Source organism: Neomonachus schauinslandi, chromosome 4 (genome assembly GCF_002201575.2).
Source record: "Neomonachus schauinslandi chromosome 4, ASM220157v2, whole genome shotgun sequence".
NCBI classification, from domain to species: Eukaryota; Metazoa; Chordata; class Mammalia; order Carnivora; family Phocidae; genus Neomonachus; species Neomonachus schauinslandi.
The window spans coordinates 110,708,412-110,723,964 of record NC_058406.1 but is presented as its reverse complement, the minus strand read 5'-3'; the positions used below and the strand labels follow the sequence as shown (position 1 = coordinate 110,723,964).

General features: G+C 39.6%; 1 protein-coding gene across 1 annotated transcript in view; it reads left to right on the top strand.

The window, feature by feature from the left end:
- Positions 1-14,792, top strand: part of ST18 (ST18 C2H2C-type zinc finger transcription factor) — a 68,088-nt gene extending 53,296 nt beyond the window's left edge. The window contains 4 exon segments of the mRNA XM_021688426.1: positions 3,556-3,644; positions 10,484-10,587; positions 12,324-12,467; positions 14,652-14,792. Coding sequence (XP_021544101.1) covers positions 3,556-3,644; positions 10,484-10,587; positions 12,324-12,467; positions 14,652-14,792 — 478 coding nt within the window.
- Positions 14,793-15,553: the final 761 nt, after the last annotated feature.

Below are 15,553 nucleotides of genomic sequence, written 5' to 3'. Positions count from 1 at the left end.
AATAATGTAATAGAGTGCCTAGCTTATAGCCTGGCACATAATGGTGTCTGACCCAGACTATTTCCTTTCCCGTTCATAAAAATTATATTAACATATGTGTATATATGCAATAATTCATTAATAATTCATTAAAGTAGGAATGACTTATGCTAAAATAGCATGATTTGACCTGTGATACACTTTTATATAATTCTGCATTTTGCCCCTCAAATCCCCGAGGTTGTTTGGTACTCTTTCCCATCCCTCACAATAGCTAACATCTATTCAGGGCACGCTCTGTTCCAGTAGAGAGCACTGTTCTAAGTACCTTAGGTGGTTTATTCCTTTAATCCTTTACAAAACCCTGTGAGCTACTGAGGTAGTACAATTATCCTCCTTTGACAGAAGAGGACAAGCACAGGGAAGTTCAGGAATTGCCCTTCCACACAGCGTTGGGACAGCACAGCCCCTGTTGTGAGCTCCGTATCATCTTCATCCTTGGTTTTCAGTGGATCTTTCTGTGTGCCGGCCTCATAGTCTTTCCCCAGCCATTCCCTGTAAGGTCAATTTTGTAATTTTTCTCACTCTAACATGCAGCAAAATGGGAATAATTACAAAACTTACCTTAGAGGATGGTTGAGAACAATCTGATCCATGCATTTACCTCAGCATAATATTTACAGACTAATTATTTTAAAACCATGCTTTAAGTCTTGCATGACAAACTTCTACTTTGAAAAAATAGCAGTCTGAGAAGACAAATGCTTTTATATTAAAACACATCGACACACAGACACACACACAAACACACACACACAAGATGGATGTTGTAGCTTAGGACTAGAACTTCTATGACAAATAGACCTCATTTAGTGCTGTGCCGTAACTATCATTTTTTGAGGTTTTTTGATGTTTTTAATATAAACAGTGATGTCCATGTAAATTGTATCATCTGCTATTTCACTTTAACAAGGCAGATGAAGATACGGTTTAAAATTGCCATGATATGAGATAAAATTGCAAATTGGTCAAAAGCATAAAAGACATTTTTTCCTGCCTTTGCAATACAGAGCCCAAACCTTGACAGTGACACCCCAGCCAGCCTCCCCCTTTTCTTAAGCAGCAGATTGAAGCCCCATGGAGAATGTGACCATCCTCAAAAGGAAAAATGACTTTTTATAATATTTTCCCATCCCATTTTTTTTTAATTTAAGATTTGTTTTATACCCTGGAAGATGTAACTACATTAGAAGATATAAACTATCGAGTGACATTGTGAAACCATACCCTCACTTTCATAACTTAACTATATCCTTAGGTTCTAAGTCACACAGCTGTGCACACTTCCTTAACTCTCCTCACCACTGTGTTACAACTGGACATTTATTGCCTTGTTGTTGGAATAAAGCTGATTGTTTAGAGGACAGAGTCGGGAAGGTCTGCTGAGCTATTAATAGCCACTACCATTATGTGACAAGTGGACTTACTACAGGTTACTTTTTTTTTTAAGATTTTTTTGCTTTATCTGAGAGAAAGTGAATGTTGGAGGGCTAGGGAGGGGCGGGGGAGAAGAGAGAGTAGGAGAGGGAGAGAGAGAATCCCAAGCAGGCTCCCCACTGAGTGTGGAGCCCATGTGGGGCTCGATCCCACAACCCTGAGATCATGATCTGATCTGAAGTCAAGAGTTGGATACTTAACCAACTGAGCCACCCAGGTGCCCCACTACAGGTCACCTTTAAAATCCAGCTTACCAACTAAATATTAATTCTGTTCATGACCGTTTTCTGAGAGCACAATACGTGACATAAAATAAGACAGACTTGGGCAAACTTTTCAGAAAAAGAGAAAAGATAATGAAGCTTATATAGGCCACACTTTACAGTGAAGCTTACAAAATAGGAAAATCCGGTTCACTGTTCTCATTGTGCTTTTTCATTATTTTCTTTTCCTGTGTTAAATATTTCATAATTTATCAAATTTTGGCAAACCACATAGCCTTCTTTTTCTTTTTTTTTAAAAGATTTTATTTATTTATTTGAGAGAGAGAGAGAATGAGAGACAGAGAGCATGAGAGGGAGGAGGGTCAGAGGGAGAAGCAGACTCCCTGCCGAGCAGGGAGCCCGATGCGGGACTCGATCCCAGGACTCCGGGATCATGACCTGAGCCGAAGGCAGTTGCTTAACCAACTGAGCCACCCAGGCACCCCGAGCCTTCTTTTTCTATGTAGCATTACATATCTATTATTTTTTAGATTTCATATAATCTTCATATAGAATAACTTTGAATTCACTTAAAAATACATTCATGGAGTGCCTGGGTGGCACAGTTGGTTAAGCGACTGACTCTTGGTTTCAGCTCAGGTCATGATCTCAGGGTCATGAGATCAGGCCCCACATCTGGCTCCATGCTCAGCAGGGAGTCAGCTTGGGATTCTCTCTCTCCCTCTGCCTCTGCCTCTGCCCCTCCCCCCACTGAAATAAATAAATAAATCTTAAAAAAAACATATTCATGTAGCAAACATTTATTAACAACCATTCTTTAGAAATATTTCTTTTCACTTTGCCAAGTGTCCTAATGTTTGAATTGAAAATGATTATTTCGTACATGAATTGCAACCAAATTTCTGTGGGAAAAAATATTCTAAGTGGCTGATTGTGACAATTTTTAACATTATTTGAAAATTGTATTTCCAAAAATACAACAAAATTGCAAAAGAATGAATGGTTGCTTAGAACAACAAAATCATCTCATCATGTACTACAGCAAACAAGTTTTGTTCAGTGTTGTCATTATCATTTTGGTGCAATTTAAATAAAACAGATGACATTAAAGAAAGGAAGCACAGCTGAAGAATACAGAGATTAAGGAAAAGATGTAAACCCCGCTGCAATACAATACACCGCCCACAGAGAGCGCATCTGAATATATTTATAGTGGTTCCTTTCAGAGTAGAGATTTTTTTTTAATAAAAAATAATATTTTAAAAGTTAGAGAATAAATTAGAAATGTCCCTACGCCCAAACGGTATGCAATATACCTGTTTATTTTTATTATTTTGGGCTTGTATTATTTGGGGTCATATTATTTTGGGTTTGTATTAATTTGAGTCATTCTGTAAAGACCAGACTACAGTACGTAAAAAACAGGAAGAACTAGATTCTGCTTTATTATTCATGGAATTTTGACTAATTTGGAACAATTCTTAATTGTAATATATATGTACCATTTTGCGTTTACAGAAAACAAAGTAACCACTCCTAAAAAAAGGCATTGTATGAATGCAGAATAGTAACATTTTAACAAAATTAATTATATGATAGTATCAGCAATAGCTATTTGAATTTTGATTTAAAGACCAAAAACACAAAACATAATTACATTATCTGAGGGCCTTTGCTTTCATGTTCATAAATATTACGTGTTATTTCTACAAACAGACTGCAGATTATAACGTAATTAGTAGACAAAGACCTAGTAAGTGGTGAATACAAAACTTTAATTTTTGAAAGAAGTAACATGTGTTAAAAAAAGAAGTAATATGTATTTCACACATTGGTATAATTTCTGTCCTTACAGCTTATCTGGATGTCCTCTAAATGCACAAGCCATCAAAAAGGGCAAGGTCTCAGAAGAACTAATGACCATCAAGCTCAAAGCAACAGGCGGTAAGATCACAGGGCGGCTGCCTTCAGCTCAGGTCATGATCCTGGGGTCCTGGGATTGAGCCCCGCATCAGGCTCCTTGCTCAGTGGGGAGACTGCTTCTCCCCTGCCTGCCATTCCCCCTGCTTGTGCTTGCTGTCTCTCTCTCTCGCTCTCTCTGTGTCAAATAAATAAATAATATCTTTAAAACAAGAACAAAAACAAAACAAAACAAAACAAAAAAAAGATCACAGGGCTAGGGGCTGCCATCCCCACCAAGGTTTCAGCCATAGCTCCCCAAAGCGTTCGCATGCCTAATTATTCTTTATATGGGAAGTGCAATTTTAATATACAAGACGGATGCTTTCCTTGAATTTGAACTAAAACTATAACTTCATCTAAAAAACAATTTCTTGGGTTTTTTTCTTTCCTTTTTCATAAGTATCTCTAACACAGAAAATCAAGCATTGCTATTCAAAGGATTAAGACACACCAGCTGAACTTTTGTCCTTTGGTCCTCAAAATGACAGCTTTTGCATGAGCATGTGTGTGTGTTGGGGAGGGGGGTTTCCTGGTGTAAACCTTCTATCAAATTTCAAGAAATACAGTTTTTGGCTTCTGTCTTTGACTCCTTAAATTTTGTTCCATCCTGAAAATATTTTTATGATGTATCTGGATGATTTAAATTTATATCTATATTTCCCTAGTGTCAATGCCTTATAGAAGCTAATAGATGCAGTTTCTGAGCTCTATCTTCGGATCCTCCAATTTTCCTTTGATTCTTGAGTGCTTTTCCTAAGATTTCTCATCAATATCATCTCAGGCACATGTTGTTTCCTTAGATCATCATTCTAAAGTGTCTAGAAACAATGGCAAAGCATTGTTTTGCTTTGGAGATTGATTTGATGGTGTCTTTGGCACATAACTGGAATGGAGTAACTGTTTTTACTTTATTTCTTTGAAAGCATTGCCCAATCTTTTTAATTTGCCTATGATTTTTTTTCAAAAGAAGATATGCAGTATCTGAGCGAGGGAAGCACTTTTGAGCTTCCTACTATTTCCCTTCTGAGGCTTTCATCTGTCAGATGCATTATCTAAAGTGGCCCCTTAGGGGTCTGCTCTCCCTCATGGGGCCACCACTAAGAGGTGAGGGGGGTCAATTTGCCTGTGGAGGAGGAATAAAAGCTCGGGAGGTTAGGGACTCTGCTGGACATTCTTTCCAACATTTAGATGCTCAGTAAAAGTGCTTACTCCAGATGTTTTCATTGTTCCTTGGAAATACTGCCCACTTCTCAACTGCCTTTTAGCACATTTTCTGTGAAACTGGCACAATTTAATATTTATTTATTATTTATATGTCACCTTCTTTCAAGCAATAGTTAAATGATGGGGAGTGCAATGCTACATTTAGAAAAAGCTACTTAGAAGTTAATTCAAAAAAATGAGACAAAAGGAGATCAAAGATAAGAAAGCAAGGTGGATCAAGCCTGAGGCTAATAGCAGGAATGTACCCATTTCCCAGTGGGTAAGAAGGGATCTCAGATTTGAGTCTCAGCTTTTTAGATGCCAAAGTAAAAGGAGAATATAATCACTATGAGAATCACACTGTCATTGAGTAAATTCAAAGCAAAACTTTCTCTGGAAGTGAGTGCATGAAGAAAATATTTCCTATGAGTTTTCATCATAAGAACACCAGCAACACCTTTAACAGTAAATATAATAGAAATCACAGACTGTTCCTAATAAAGATAAGATCAAGACAGTAAGCTGTCGGCACTACAGCAAATTATAGTGAAGCTTTGCAGAGTGCCAGTGAGATGTGGGCCAGGTGCACACAGCTCCACTGGGTTGCTCAAACCCCCTAGTAGATGGTTATAGTAACCTGGGAGCAGCTGGACTGCACACACATCCTTTGAAGGGTGCTTTTTAACTTGAGCATCTTCAGCTGAGCTTTCAAAGGACGTGGAGCAGCAGCAAGATGGCTGGAACTCATTGACAAGTGTCTGAAGTGTATTTATTCTAAATGCGCCAGGAAACTGGAAAATTACACGTTTTCATAATCTAAGAAGCTAGGGGCTGATGCTCATCTGAAGCCTGAGAACCTACAATGACTTGTGTGTGAAGAAAAATCCACCTGAGTTCAAGTCAGTGGTCAGTGGAGGGTCAGGGAGGACCTAAAGTCACTTGAGATCTTCTCTAATGATGTGCCATCCCCATAGTCCCCTACCTTAAAGCTTGGACATGGCCATGTTTCCCTGGATGATTTATAAAACAAGTATAACCCCACATTCCCCAGATCCTAAAAAGAAATCAAATTGCAATAAACTATAAAGTGCATATGACTTTAAACTTCTTGGTGTGCTATATTAAGTTAAAATAGGTACAAATCATTCAGGCAATTGGTTGGATTCCATAACATGTACAAACCAGTTAAAACATGGAAGGTCGACACCAAAAATGTTTACATTTATTTTAGAAGAATCGATCTTTAGTTCTCCCTCCTTGCCATAATTAAATTGCCATGCTAATTTTTTAAAGACCATTACTGGTCCTTGATAATAAAATTAGAACATCTGTACATGAATAAATACTTGCCTTTCTGTTCTTTGTGATATAAATAAAAGTTATAATGGTTGACCTATGTATATGTTCTTATATTTAGTAGATCCTTCTAGTTCTTTCCATGTGGCAAAGTACCATGCTGTAAATATTGTGATACATTATTCTTTTCTGGATAGAACTCTATTTAAAGCCCCTTATAAGTTGAGCATATCTGCTATATACAAGTATTTACATCCCTTACAAGCTTATACAGAATATAAAGTATTATTATAAATTATGTAATCCCTAATTATGTATGTTAGGCATAGATTTGTACCAAGTAAAGAAAGCATATTCTTTTGCTTTTAAACAGGTACACCCTATAAAGGAACAGGGCCACTGAAATAGTTCCACTAAAATATTTAGTGGAAAGTTTATACGATTTCCTTGGTCAACAACACATGGCGAGTCTAACCCAGCACTCTGTTTCTACTCTCTAGTCTATTGTGTATATTTTTGTCAAGGAACATCAGTGCAAACATTTAATTGATAATTTCAAAGCAGATTAAATAGCCATGAGTAAAGGTAGCATTATAATGGTTAAGAGAACATATTCTGGGACCAGAGAGCTTGTGTTTTGAATCCCAGCTCTACTGCTTACTACTTAACCTCTTCATGCCTTGGTTTTTCCATCCACAAAATGAGGTAAGAAGTGTATCTGCCTCTTGGGATCCTTAAGAGAATCAAATGGGTTCATATTTGCAAGTGCGGTGTGAAATTCAAAATCTGTGGTATCTTCTCAGTTCTACTCTGGAGGAGGCTCTTAAAGACTGTGTGGAGAGGAGGTTGACAGATAAATAGATGGACAGAAATAGACAAGGTAATGTATTCATGGAAAAAAAATTACAAAGAGATTGGCTAAAATGCCTACCCTCCCAATAAAATAAAATAAAATATCTCCCCAAATCCCAGAAATCATAACGAAAATGTTAGTTCACTTATTCATTAATTGCCTGAGAATTTATGGAGTGCCTATTATGTGTTAGATCCTGACACAATGTTTCTTTTTTGAGGTCTCATCTCGTGATCATACCTTCCCCATAGGTTTCCAGGTACCTTTTGTCGCTAGGCCCCATCTTGATCAAGAGGCTTGACTGTCTGCACTAACATTGGATGCCAGGGGAATGTAACACTAACTAGAGCTCAATACCAAGAACCTGGGCTCTCAGAGTCTTCTCACAAGCATCCATGACTTAACAGCCAAATTTAAACTTTTGATTTTCCTGCTGGAAGCTTCTGCTTCATTGCCGGAACACCAGTAGTTGTCCAGCTGCTTGAGCAAAAACAGTCTTCCTTGATTCCTCCCTTCACTCATCCCCTTCCTCCCATTCATCACAAGCACTGCAAATCCCACCAAATCTTTTATGTTGAGTCCACTTCTATTACCCTTACTTCCACTACCATGGGGCAAAGGACCATCAGATGAGCCAGGACCCCAGTGATAATCTCCTCACCTGTCTTCTGGTTTCTGCTCTGTCTCCCTCTCACCCCATTCTCTACCCAGAACTGAGTTATGCTTTTGAGAAGCCAACCAGATCACATCAACTCCCCTGCTTAAAATTCTTCACTGGCTCCCAATGCACAGAGAATAAACCCAAGCTCTTTGTGAGGTCCCCCATGACCTGTTTCCTCTCTCACGAGGGCTTTCTTACAGTCCCGGGAGCAGAATTCCCATTCCTTTCTCATCCCAGGCTTCTGTGCTTTCTACTCCCTCCCCTGAGATGCTCATCCCAACCCAATCCCAAGCCTTTCATGTGCCTGACTTTTTACTGTATCAGTAAAGTCTCAGATTAAAAGAGGCTTCCCCAGTGAGGGTTCTCAAAGCACCCTGCTTATTTCCTTCATAGCTCTTCATATTTTATCCGTGCTTCCTTGCTTATTGTCTTCTTCACCAGATATTATGTAAGAAAATACCATCTTCTGAAGTGGAATTTTATTGCAAAGAGACAAAAAGGAAAACCAATTTGGCAAAGAAATATAGCATTAGAAGTTTTCATTTGCAGGGTGCCTGGTGGCTCAGTCATTAAGCGTCTGCCTTCTGCTCAGGTCATGATCCCAGAGTCCTGGGATCGAGTCCCACATCGGGCTCCCCGCTCCCTGGGAAGCCTGCTTCTCCCTCTCCCACTCCCCCTGTGTGTTCCCTCTCTGGCTGTGTCTCCCTGTCAAATAAATAAAATCTTTTTTTTTTTTTTAAAGAAGTTTTCATTTGCTCAAACCAGAAGAATTTCAAGTGTTGATAGCACTCAAAATACCTGTTTAATTGATAATCTATGCTCCCTGGTGTTGTCAAAAACAAGTATTTCAATCCCACTCATCTGAGAAAAGATCCTGTTCTAGAATAATAACTAGTAAAACTTGGTGCTCAGAATGCAATGCAATTCCCTAGATACAGCCAGCCAATTCAGAATAAATCCCGTGTCCCGGATATTACACAGCCATTAGTGTGGTCCTGAGTAATTGTTTATTGTTTTCTTAGGAGCTGTGTCACACCGTTGACTCATATTCAAATTGATCAAGGTACTAAAATACCTGGATCTTAGTTGTTGGTTTGCTTTTCTTCTTTATTGAATCTCAGAGCCCTGTATTAGGTCAATCTCGTGACATACTGTCTTCATTGGTGCATGCGTAGCCCACTTAATTTAGGTAGTTAGTTACTTATAATAAAGCAGTAAGTACCCACAAAACAGCCACCTGTTTTATCAAGCTTTATGTAAACAGTCAGGGCTTACATTTTTCTTAACATGTTATTGGTAAGAGTCATCCATGCTCTTTGGCAGGCATGCGGTGTGTTTCCAAGCTGGGCTTTTGTGAATGTGTTGTGTTCGTCTTGTGCGTGCCTCCTCTTGTGCACCTGCAGCCATTTGTCTCAGGTGTGTACTTAGGGGTGGAATTGCTGGGTCACAGAGCACTGTGAAGTTCACCTTCAGGGGACAGTGAACTGTTTTCCATAGTAGTAACCACAGGGCAGTGTGAGAGGCTAGAACTCTTTCAAACAAATTGCCAATTCCCTCATTCTTGCTGTCATGAATTCAATCCTATTAAATCCAAATGCAGAAGTTTACATTTATCCCTCTTAATTGTCATCTCTTTGGTTCAGATTCATTATTCGGGACTGTTAAACTCACCTCACGTCCTGCTTCTGTCCTCTTTAATATGAGCTAGCAGGGGCGCCTGGGTGGCTCATTTGTTAAGCGTCTGCCTTCAGCTCAGGTCATGATCCCAAGGTCCCGGGATGGAGCCCCACATCAGGCTCCCTGCTTGGCGAGAAGCCTGGTTTTCCCTCTCCCACTCCCCATGCTTGTGTTCCTGCTCTCGCTGTCTCTCTCTCTGTCAAATAAACAAATAAAATCTTTAAAAAAAATAATATGAGCTACCATTCCCAGCTTTAAAAAAATACTTAAAATGCATTCATATTCCTTCTATAAAATAGTGATGGGAAATAACTCCCATTCATTGAGAACCTACTGTACGTTCAGCACTTTATAATTTACTGCATTAATTCTCACAACATAGATTTTATGCCTAATTTTATTGAAGAGGAAAATGGGGCACAAAGAAATTAAGTAAGTTGTGCAGATTCAAGAACAAGAGTCAAGGCCAGCATTCGAACTCCAAAGCCCATGTTCCTTCTCCTAGATTGCATTTCTCCTTATCCAACTCTACATAGGGAACCCAAATTCTGTGTCCCTGGACTCTAAGCCCCCTGCCAGCACCCCAGCTCTGCCTCCAGTGATGGTTCATAAGGTCCCACACAGTTAATAAATATACAGTTAATCAGCATAATTCGTGCCATAACTGTTCTTCAACACTGTGTACGAGAGGGTGCATGGGCTCTGGAATTCATTCCTAGCTCTGCTATTACTCTGGACACAGGCAGGTTATGCAGCTTCTGTCAGTGAAGAGTGTGGCCTCATTTAGCTTTTCTAGGACTCAGTGTCTTCATATGTGAAAAGGGTATACTGGAACATGCCCCATAGCGTGCAGTGAAGTTTAAATGAGAAACTATCTGCAGACATGTTTAGCATCATACCTGGAACATAACGGCGCTACATTAAATGGTATTACTTTTCTACTCCCTTTTCTTACAAAGGAACTCTTTAACCCACTTTTTTAGAATCTTGGATATGGATTTGGGTAAAAATTCAACATTTCAAATTAAAGTCTAATTTTCACTTAGCAAACCACAAATTTAAACATAAAGTGACTCATATTGTCACTGTCTCATATTTTCTGTTTGACTCCAGTAGTCTGATTTTTTGTAGGTTTAGAGAGTGATGAAGAAATTAGGCATTTGGATGAAGAAATAAAGGAACTAAATGAATCCAACCTTAAAATTGAAGCAGATATGATGAAACTTCAGACGCAGGTAAAAACAATAACACAACAGAAAAGCTATTAGTTATCTTTAAAGTGATTGCAATCGTTAGTAGAAGCAAAACATTAAACTCTTAAACATTGTGTTAAAAAATAAACTGATATCTTACAATGAATACACTGAGCATGTCTCAGTGACATCCTTACTGTAAAGCTTGGATAGGTAGATCACCCTGGGCCATCATTGATTGGGAACCTGTAGGCAAAGCTACTTATGTTTTTGCCTTGGGTGCATTAAAGGCTTTAGAAGCAAATAAAGCCAATCATCCTGTGTAAGTAGAGTCCTGCAGAGCACATGGTGCATTAGAAAAATTATCACAAGAAGGTATGAGATTAGTTAGTTTTATTCAAAATTCAAATAAACAGAGCAACTTTTCACATTTAATTTTGGAGGTTTTTCTGGATAGATTCTTTACTGAAAAATCCAAGCAGTTTCTCAATTCTGTATTCCCCAATGTAATATGTGCCCCATCCCCTGACTAGATTTACCCAAATGGAAAATAAAAGTCAGTCTAGGAGTTTGTTTTTTAAAAAAACACTAATAATGACTATATTGCAACAAATCAGAAGGAAAAGAATAGTGAGACAAAGCCTGGACAGAAGTTTCTTTCCCCCTTCTGTCCTATCCTGAAACTCAGGGTTTTGGGGCCTCTGGTTACTGATCTCAGAAGTCCTCACTCACAGCAGCTTCAGACAGAAGGTTTCAGTCCATCTGAAATGCAGGTTTGGTTTCCTTACCCAGAGCTTAATGTCTAGAAGGGGGAGACAGATAATAACAAAAAAGAATCATCAGTGACTAATCACACTGGATGGGACAAGGGCGCAGGGCCAGATTTCAATATAAAATAGGATGGCCGGCTGGCCTCAGGAAGGACACATGTTGTCAGAGACTTGAGAAGCTGAGGGAGGCAGTCAAACAGGTATGGGGGCAGAGTGTTTCAAACAGTGAAAACCACAAGTGCAGGACCCCTAAATCTTGAGAAGGCTCAGAGTTCTGAGAAAGATCAGAGTACGCACGGCTGCAGGCAAGCGAGCAAGGGGGGGAGTCACAGGAGATGAGTCCCAGAGGTAACACATGGAGCACCCAGGTCATTTTTATTCTGAATGAATGTAGAACCATTATGGGGTTTGAGCCAATGGTTAAACCCAATCATATTTGACCTATAATCTGACTTACATTTTAAGAGATTTGTACTGGTAGCTGTGTTGAAGACAGGCCAAGAAGAGATTGCGTGGGGCCAAGCCAGGTGCAGGGTCACCCATGAGAAGGCAGTCACAGTCCCTTGGGTGGCTGGGCCCAGGGGCCAGCAGTGCAGGTGAGGACAGTGTCCATCTTGGGTGTTGTGAAGGAAGAGCCCAGTGAATTTAAAGTATGAGAGACAGAGAGCCTTCAGAGATACCTCGGAGGCCTGAGTGATGTTCAAGTTGGGAAGGTGAGGACTGCGTGTGGATCAGGTTTGGGGAAAGTAGCGAAGGCTTACTCTTGAACATGCTGAGCTTGAGATAGCCACCATGTAGCCATGTGGAGATGTGGAATTTGCAACTCACAGGAGAAGTCTGGGCTAGAGATGTAGACTTGGGAATGTGATTCCAAAACTTAAAACAATGTGGCGGGTTGCAGTTTTATGGGGGGAAGTTGCAGAGTACCCACTACTTGGCAGTCAGGTTCAGCAGATGCCTTTCCTTCAGAAGCCGGCTGCTCACATTCCCAGGTTATTTCCATTTCAGATCACATCTATGGAGAGCAACCTAAAGACCATAGAGGAGGAGAACAGGCTCATAGAGCAGAACAATGAGAGCCTGCTGAAGGAGCTGGCGGGCCTGAGCCAAGCCCTCATCTCCAGCCTTGCCGACATTCAGCTCCCACAGATGGTAAGTCCAAGGCAGGGCCTTGGCTGCTCCATCGCAGCACAGTCACCACGAGGGCTGCCCGTCAGCAGCCGCACAGGTGTGGCGCCCGCTCTGTCACGGCTGACATGCAACAACCTCCCTCACGGGGACCATGACAGATACGTACATTAAATTACGTGAAGGCCAAGGGCTTTTGAAATTGCAGGAATCATTTAAAGGTGAGGGCTTATTTAAAACTTGCTTTATAATGTAATATGAAGGTCAGAGGCCAAAGCTCCCTTACTAAAAGTTTATTTCCAAATAGAAAGCTTAGAAGGTTTACAGCCATTTGTGCTGTCCACCCAATTCAAGAACTGTAAAAAAAAAAAAAAAAAGTGTTTTTAATTTGGCGTTAAGTAGGAAGAACATACTTAAGTTCTCATACGGAATAAAAAAGTGAGCAAGTCATCCTTATTTTCAAAATCTAAACATATATTTGAGTTTTGGCAACTATTTCAAATTCATAGATAATTAGTTCCGGTCACATTTTCATAAATGTTACAAACATTTGGAAGAGAGGCTGCATTGTTGAATGCTTTTAATTTCCTTAGAACAAGTTTTTTAAAGCTGCAAATTTTATGCATGAATGATTTAAAGAAGCAGCAATTTAATGAAAAAATATGATTGGTTTACCTGAAAGCAATAAATCCCTCAATTCACCCAATTTTGCAGCATGGAGCCCTCATCTTACCAATTCCAAATGTGTCTCTTGACCAAAAAAAAAAAAAAAAATCGATAATGTAATAATAAGGAACACAAAGGACAATAAATTATTACTTTATGGCCAGTATTAAGGTAAATTATTGGATATTATTATATTATTTATGAACATTTGTCTAATTCATACTTGAAATTTGTGTTCATTACTATGTTTTCCTTCACAAATGCCATAAAAAGAATCGTTACCATTCAAGAGAACTTGTACTTTGTAGAGCTATATGCAAGGCAACCTAGTGGTGATTTTTAGGGCTGATTACACTAAATGTTCACACAGACAACAAAGACTGAGCCTTGGCCTTCCCATTCTGTAATTGAGGAAATCAGAGCTCAGAGTTCATGTAATTTGATCAAGGCTCCAAAGCCAGATGAGCCTGGCTTTTTTGTGTGGCCTTCATCCACTCTGCCGCCTGGGTCCTGGTCCAGTTACAAACTCTCCAAGAAACGCATGACACAGCAAGGGCCGAAACTGAAAGGGAGCAGAAAACCATGGTTAGACAATACTCATAATTCAGTATTTTACTGAGCACAGCAAGATAATCTTCAGATTTAGCAATACCTACCTTCTAAATAACAGCAGTAACGATAGCATCCGCTATAGCTCTAGTATTTAGGCCTTCTAAAAATCCTTTCTTCCAAGCATTTTGTGAAGCAAGTAAAGCACATGTCACATTGTTTTCAAAAAGGTGGGAAAACGGAGGCACCCGGAAATGGTTAGTAGCATGCCCTCTGTGTCATGCATTTCCTTCAGGGGCACGTGCAACTTACACGGATCAAGTGGCCACTCTCTGAAGCACCGCGTTAGGCAAAGGAGCTACCAAAGCACACAAAAAGAATAAGAGATAAGCAGAGCTTGACTTGGTGAATCTGAAGTGCTACCTGGAACAGAGATAGAAAAATACAAGGTTATATTACAATGATGCCACGAGGGAAAAATGGCCAAAAAGGTCTCTGAGGATGAAAAAGGAAAAATTTCCACCTGGTTAGTGAGCAGCTTGCTCAGATCTTACGTTCCTTAAATTCCAGCCCAGTGCTGTCAAAGGAACCACCTGGCTCAAGCAAAGCCTTCCACCATAGCCTCTCCGACATTCCCCTTGCGCAGACAGGAGGTCTGTGTTATGCTGAGCATGTGCAATTGAAGCTGAGGCGGCCTCTCCATAGAAGTAGTGCAGCTTTGAGGGGTCCAGCTCAGTAGCCAGACATCTACCTGATGCAGCTCCAAATTGACCACAAAATACTGACAATCACAGCAATCCCATTAATGGAGTGAAGAGTGAACAGATGAATCCCAACACAGTCTCTCTCCATCTCCCCAAACTCCAGCAGTCATATGGATCCTTACCTTCCCTTTAAGACTCTGGAGTCACTGATACTCTTTGTGTTACTCGGTCCTCTTTTGTCGTAGCCTGAGTGACTCTGATTGGTTCAATGTGTTTTGTCTTCATTTAGGGGCCTATCAGTGAGCAGAATTTTGAAGCATATGTAAATACACTCACAGACATGTACAGCAATCTGGAACGGGACTATTCCCCGGAATGCAAAGCTCTGCTGGAAAGTATCAAACAGGCAGTGAAGGGCATCCATGTGTAGGACCACAGCGCTGCCGGGCAACAGAAATTACGAACAGCAGTTAACACAGACGGATCTGGAAGGGGCTCCTGTGCTGCTAAAGCACGTAGGTTGCCGTACTGCATTTACAATTGCAACATTGCACTAATTTTTTTCCCCCAGCTGACATAAAAAGGAAAGAAAAACTATGATAGACTCTTTGGATTAAAAGCAATGCAGTCAAATATTAGATCTTATTTATTTTCATATGTTTTAATTTTATTTCTTCATTGCACTCTTTTGGGGTTTTTTTTTTTTGTAAAGTATATGTAAAATAAATGTGACATTTTTATATTTTATTTATTTCTAATCAAAGAGTTTTTTATCTTTTAACTGCATTTTGAAGTCTGCCATATTTTTACAAGTGTGTTTATTAATTTATTTTCCAATAGAATTTAAATAGAAATGCTATTCTCAAATCACATACCTTGCTGGGTTTAAATGAGAAAACAAAACAGTAAGAAGGAAATCCTTGTCTAAGGACTGCACTATGGTCCAGTTTGATTTTTATTGCACACTTCTTTTCCTCCCTTTCACTGGCTTTTGTATTTATAAATGGGCTTGCCGTGAGGTGCAGGGAAGAAATAAGAAGATAAATGGCGCCCACTAGTGGGAAATGCGCACTCACAGAAGCACAGTGTACTGGAAAACAGCCTGTTCAGAATTTGTTAGCAATAATTAAATAGAGCAGTCAGCAAAGTATTCGACTTGGCTGTACGGTTTTAGTTAATATGAATTATTTA